Source organism: Orycteropus afer, unplaced genomic scaffold (assembly GCF_000298275.1).
Source record: "Orycteropus afer afer isolate SDZICR_OR568_19922 unplaced genomic scaffold, OryAfe1.0 scaffold00810, whole genome shotgun sequence".
Classification (NCBI taxonomy): domain Eukaryota; kingdom Metazoa; phylum Chordata; class Mammalia; order Tubulidentata; family Orycteropodidae; genus Orycteropus; species Orycteropus afer.
In genome coordinates this window covers 72,140-79,297 of record NW_006922397.1, presented here as the reverse complement: position 1 = coordinate 79,297, position 7,158 = coordinate 72,140, and the positions used below count along the sequence as shown (strand labels likewise).

The 7,158-nt window shown below is 33.7% G+C and overlaps 1 protein-coding gene across 1 annotated transcript; it reads right to left on the bottom strand.

Annotated features, from left to right (window-relative positions):
- Positions 1-5,984: 5,984 nt before the first annotated feature.
- Positions 5,985-6,923, bottom strand: LOC103211872 (olfactory receptor 2L3-like). Its single transcript, XM_007957849.1, has one exon. The coding sequence runs from the start codon at positions 6,921-6,923 to the stop codon at positions 5,985-5,987; it is 939 nt and encodes a 312-aa protein (XP_007956040.1).
- Between the last annotated feature and the right edge of the window lie 235 nt (positions 6,924-7,158).

Genomic DNA, 7,158 nt, shown 5'->3' with positions numbered 1-7,158 from the left:
TTTGGGTATGGGAAAGAATAAAACTTTAGCTTTTAATTAATAACTGATTGTTATAAGGAAATATTTGATTTTACTGTATAAGAGTATTTGATTGAATACTTGATTGTTTTAAAGAAATATCAAAAATAATGATGTACTCATATGCTTATGTATAAGATACATCAGGGGTTGCTCTCGCAGAATATGCAGGGTTTCTTCCTGGCCCCCGTTCTTTTTAAACAAACGTTAATCCTTTTGTGTTGCTTGGTTTCATGACCTGTGTGGTTTTGCCGGCCACAGCAATGACACTGTTTCCTCTTAAATTAACAGTGTTATTATTATTGTATGCTGTCCAGTGGATTCTGTCTCATGCTACCCTCTTAGACAGAGTAGAACTGTCATAGAAGGTTTTCACAGCTATACTTTTTATGGAAATGATTTATGACATCTTTCTTCCATAGAGCAGCTAGTGAGTTTGGATTGCAGATCATTCAGTAGCCATGCTGATGTTTTAGTATTTCACTAGTTCTTTCAAGAATTGCATTACAACTTATGTTTTAGGTTTCGAAAGATGTTTGTCTTTAAAATTGTGCAAATATTGAAAGAATACACGTATTTTTCTTTTTGAAGAATATATATTCATATAATAAAGTTTATATAAATATAGATTTAATTCCTTTTAGACTAAATTAAGTCCAATAAAATTTTATTTTTTAAGTTTCCTTCTTAATTAGATACTTGAACTTATTAATTGCTTATTCTAATACTTATGAATATCAGTACTTAATTAATTCTAACCAATGTTCTTTAATCATTTCAGAAGAGTTACTCTTCATATGTGATAAATAAAAGAAAAATGAAATGTAGACTATTACCTTTTGTTCACCAGCCCAGTTTCACAAATTTCTTGGTTTCGTCAGCTGACAGTGGTCCCACAGTCATGTGAACAATGTCATTTTTTTCTCAGTATGTTTCTTTCAATATATTTGAAATAAAAGTGTATTCACCTCTCATCCCTGAACTTAATATTTTAGATCATTCAATGGATACTCACCAAAAATAATAATTTCATACCTTATTGACCTGGTTATTAATTCAACTATTTGTTTTGTTTTGAATTCACTTGGGAATGTCCACTGAGATTTGGACAATCTGGGGCAACTCACTAATAACACAGTATAGCTCTAAGCCAAAGTTTACAAATGAGTTCTCATGATTTTTTAGATGTTTTTACAGGTGAGTTAAAGATCAATTCAGTAGTGAAAGAAATAAATACATTTAGTCAGATCATTCCCATATTTTGTATAATACAATCATGAGTTTTATATATTGTTATTCAGCCAGTTCATAGGAATATTGCATCACCTATTTGTTTTCCAATTTTTATTATATTGGACAACAAATTTAATAAGTTAAAATTTAATATAATAAATTTAATAAAAAATATAAGCAGAAATTATTGTAATATCATGAAAAATGTTAGTGATCATTTACTTATCTCAGATGTTATATACTTTCAAATTGTTCCACTCTGTTGGAAAGGTCTATTAAATTATAAAACACTTCTTATTTGTAAAATAATTAACAAAATTATTCAGTCAATAGAATTAATGCTTTAAACCTATGCAATAATTAATTCCCTTTTATTTCAGATGATACATTGAATATTCCTATATTTTTCCTGACCTTAAGTAAATGAATTAATAATACATTTTAGTTGGGTAAGGGCAATATTGCTTTCCACAACTTTTCTGTCAGTTTATTGTACAGGTGTCTTGTCTGTTGCTATGATTTGAAATATCAGCAGTATTTTCCAAAAGTTGAGAGATTTCAATTAATCGTTCTGAGTAGGCCTTCAATTCTTTCTTGGTCTTCATTATTCATTGTTTAGCTTTCAAATGCCTATGAGTCTATTGCAAATAACATGGCTTGAGTCAGGTGGATCTTAGTTTTAAAAATAATATCTTTGCTCTTTATCACTTTAAAGAGGTCTTCTGAAGCAGATTTGGCCAGTGTAGTATATATTTTGATTTTTTGATTGCTGCTTCCATGATAGCTGATTGTGGATTCCAAGAAAAATTAAATTTTTGACAATTTTAATCTTTTCTGTTTATAGTGATGCTGCTTATTGGCCAGTTGCATTGAGAGCATTTCATACCAAACTAAGCAAAGTTAAGTTCGTCAAATTTTACTTTAGTTAGATCATTAAAGGAGGTACTTCAAACTAGTCTAGATTGAAACAGAGATGGGAGAGAACAGAAAGTTATATTGAAAGTTCGGTCTTGGTGAAACAGTCATGGCTAGATTCCTCCAAGGCTACATCTGGGAAATCCAAAAGATGCAGAGCCATTGAAATGCCAAAGAGAGGTGAGAGAATTCAAATGTAGCTATATTGTTATGATCACAGTATAATCATAACTAACATGGAGATTTGGTCTTTCTACCCAGGTGTGTGTCACATTTGATCATTAGATTGCAAAGTCATCAGTAATTGCCTGATAGTTTCAGAATGTCCTTCATGACAAGGGTCTCCTTTTGCTTTTAATCATAATCATTGTCTTAATTGGGCCCTGAGAATGAAACATTTTCAATCTAATCACAGAAAAAGCACAACACAATTTTGATCATTTTTATTTCCTAGGTCTATATGCTCAAAAACTATGCCTAAACCTTATATAAACCTATATTTCAGTCATAAAAGCTCATGTAAAGAGATAATTGAAGAGCCAGACAACTCTTGGTTTAGCAGAAAGTCTATAGGACATTTGGTTCTTTTTTCTACCAGAATACACTTTGACTTATTTTAGTAGAAGTGCAGTATCTATTGCATAGACAGATAGATACATAGATAGATAACTGATTGAATGATCGATGATAGGTAGGTAGGTAGATAGGTAGATAGAGAGATAGATAGATAGATAGAAAACTTTCATAAAGTTGACTTCAACTCATAGTGACCTTATGTACAATTTTTCCCACTCTTGACTCATCCTCAAGATTGTTGGCATGTCTGAGTCCATAGTTATGGCAATTATACCAATCATTTTCATTGAGGGTCTTCTTTCCCCTCACTGGACCCTATTTAACCAAATGATATACCTTCCTCCAGCAATAGGTCCTTCCTGATGGTGTGTCCTACGCAAGCAAATCAGATTAACTTTCCATAATCCATAAGGTTTTTACTGGCTAAATTTCAGAAGTATATTATCAGGCTTTTGTTGTTCTTCTATCTTAATCTGGAAGAGCAGCTGAAATCTGCCCACCATAGGTGATGCTGCTTATGTTTCAAATACCACTGACACGGATTTCAGCATCAAAACAACACGCAAGCCACCACAGTACAACAAAAAGACAGACAGGTGGTGATCAATAACTATTACAGAACTCAGATATTCACTTCCTTTCCTACCTTAGAGCTATGGCCAAGGCATGCACCCAAAACTCTGTGTTAGATACTATGACACAAGAGATTAATTTGCCAACTTGTCACTCAGAGGAGCAGGATATGTGCACAGCCACTTAGGACACTTGGGTGAGACAGCAACAAATTCATACAAATTCCAGAGTTGTCATTCACATGGATCTGGACATTTGTATGGCTCCCAGGGATTCTGTGGCTCCCAGGAGGGTTAACAAAGTCATCATCAGAAGACTCATTCTCAGGCAAATATTGGGCTTTGCCAATGGTTTTCTAGCCTGATTCACTTACATTTCTAGAGATTCTCTTTAATAATTTTCTGATTGAATTGTGCTATACTTTTTTCTGTGTTTTGGTTAGTTATTTAGTTAAGAACCCTAGCTGATAATGTCAGATTCCAAATGCTATTTTGATTCAGGTGGAATACCTTACTAGAAAACTGTAGGAAAGAGAGGATGAGGACTTTAAGTATGGCAGTGATTTCAGGATTGAGGAAGAGAGAAGGCATGTAAAAATAATCAACAGATAAGACTGAGAAGAATTTATGATTCAGTAGATTTTTCAATAAAATAAAATAAAGCTTATATTACACTTTATTATATATATATATATATATATACACACACACACACACACACACACACACAGAGTGAGAGAGAGAAATTGAAATATTTGTTTCCCCAATAAAGTAGTAAGTGTTCAGTAAGTATTTGGAATTTCACTATTGATCTAAAGTAAATTTTCTGTTTTTCCACTGCAAATGTGAAAGTAAAATAAGTTTTGTGAAACCAGGTACATATTTCATCAGTAGCCAAACTATTACCCTTTTCCAAAGTAGTATGTAGATATCATACAGTTTTTGTGAAGAAAAATTCCCACATCATTTAAACTAGGAGATAAAGAAGTCATATTCACTTGCCATTCCATAAATTAAGATTTAATTAGTTATTAGTGGGCAAAATTCTAAATGCTTACTTAGAATTAGTATAAAGACATCTAAATTCATATCATTTCTTAAAAATGTAAATCTCCTAGTCTGAAAAAATAACAATTTTCAATTCTAAGATGTCAGTTATCCATCTCTATGTTGCCTTGGTTAATTCAGGACTTGTCTTACATGTTCATTCTAATTTCATCTCTTCACCTGTCATCAGAAAATGATTGGCATATAAGCAGTTTTCTCTCCATGAAAGCAATTTCTCTTCACCAAAATTATATACCTCACCTAATATATACTATATGATACATATACTATAAATAATGGTGTAAACTGTTTAAGCACAGAATAAGCAAGTTTATCTAAAATAGTTGTATTTAAAATATTGGTGCATAGCAGTAGACTCCTATTCCTACAGCCCCCATAATGTCTCAATAAAATTATAATAATTGCAGAATGCTAAAAAAGAAAAAAGGATTGGAGAATAAGATTCTGCATAACATAAATTGTCCTTTAAATGTACAAGTGGGTACTTGGTATATAAAATTTGAGTCTGTGCTTGGAGTTCATTTTGGCTGAGATAGTGTAACCTGTACTCTTTAGGCTGTAATATCCATTTATCCTCTTGCAAAGTGGTCATTTCTTCTATAGCTATGTTATAATCTCCTCAGTCCTAATTATTGATCCTGTTTAAGGCACTTTCCTAGGAATCATCCAGATAAATGCAAGACCTCTCTCCAGGAATATGTGAACTCCATAGTTGCTAAGAATTCCTGTATTCCTCTGTCATTCCCACTGAAATTCTGTGGGGTGGGTGGGTGGGTGGAAATAGCAGTAATACACACCTATTGAGAGTAAATTAATGGGAAAAAATATTATCTTGCTTTACATTAGATTCAATCACATTAAAACATTTATTCTTCTTTTGTTAGAACTGAGAGCTCTGGTGGCGTAGTGCCTAAAGCATTTGACTGCTAACCAGAAGGTTGGTGGTTCAAATCCACCAGGTATTCCTCAGAAGGAAGATTGGGAAATCTATTTTTGTAGTGATACTGCTTTGGAAACCTAAGGAGAGGTTTCTATGAGTTGGATCGATGTTATAATTTAGTCATTGTTGTTGTTGTTGTTATTTGCCGTAGAGTTGGCCCCGACTCATAGAGACCCCTCCTTGGGTTTCCGAGGCAGTATCACTACAGAAGAAGGATTGCCCAACCTTCCTTCCAAGGAGTGGCTGGTGGGTTTGAACTGCCAGCCTTCTGGTTAGCAGTCAAGTGCCTTAGGCACTATGCTACCAAAGCTCCTATAATTTAGTCATAGAGAGAGAAATTATTATAGTAGAATTTTTATGATTAATAGTATCTTCATATTAAGCAGTTTCCATCTACATTTCTAAATATTAATGACACTTTATTATTTTTTAAATTTGGTGGACCATATATGTCTTTTATATTGATAGGCACAAATCACTTAAGGAACAAACAAAACTTCTGACTTTGTAACATACAATTATTTTGTCTAACTTCAACATTTAAAATCTTCTAATATAATTTTATATCATGTCCACATGACGTGACTAATATTTTTCTTAATGATTACTCATTGGTGAATAAAAAGGCACCTGTAGCTTTAAGATTGATGAAGAAACTTTGTCTACACTTTCACAGAGCACATTCTCTGAGTAACCCTTCTTAGGGCCCCCATAACCTCTTTGTTCCTCAGGCTGTAGATGATGGGGTTGAGCATGGGGGTGAGGACAGTGTAAAAAATGGCCAAAATCTTGTCTTCTGTTGGAGAACGGAAAGATCTTGGGCGTAGATAAGTGTAAACAAAGGGTGCATAGTAGAAAGTCACAACTGTGAGGTGGGTGCTGCACGTCGAATAAGCCTTCTTCCTCCCTTCTGATGAGGGCATGCGGTAGACAGCAAGGAAAACCCGACCGTAGGAACAAGTAATGGCAATGAAAGGAAATACAAGGAAGAAGGTGGTACTCACAAACACTGTGTATTCATAGACCCAGGTGTCCATGCAAGCCAGAGTCAACATGGCAGGGACATCACAGAAGAAATGATTGATGACCCTAGATTGGCAATAGGGAATATAGAGTACATATGTAGTATGGGCACAGGAATTGATAGACCCCATCATCCAAGATCCTGCTGTCATTAACACATACACACTTTTTCTCATAAGAATAGGATAGTGAAGAGGACAGCAAATGGCTACATAACGGTCATAGGCCATAGATGCCAGGAGAAGTCCTTCTGCACCTGCCAAAGTCAAAAACAAGAAACTTTGGATTCCACATCCAATGAAGGAGATTGATTTGTTTCTAAACATGAAATTAAAAGCCATCTTAGGGACAATGGTGGAGATGTAATTCAGATCCATGAGGGAGAGTTGACAAAGTAGGAAATACATGGGAGTGTGGAGGTGTTTGTCCAACAGGATGAGGAGGATCATAGACAGGTTGCCAAGCAGAGCCAAAAGAAAAATGAAAATGATGATAACAAACAGTGATATACCAATTCTTGATGATGGTAGTAATCCTACTAAGGTAAAATCTGTTGATGTTTGGTTATAATTTTCCATTAGATATTCATGTGGAATTTCTAAAAATAGAAAAGCAAGTAAGTTAGGTAAGTAATTTATGGTTCTTTCTTTAATTCCATAGTCTATTCAGACTATGGATTATTCAGGATATTTATTTCTCTTAAATAAGGACCAAACTTACATAACTTCAAAAAACACTTCATTTTCTGATCTATAGATCAAAACTCAGAATGAAAATATTTATCACCAAAATATGTCATTAGAAATATATGAA

Excerpts from the sequence above, each read along its gene's own strand:
- LOC103211872 (XM_007957849.1), bottom strand. The coding sequence starts at position 6,923 with ATGGAAAATTATAACCAAACATCAACAGATTTTACCTTAGTAGGATTA.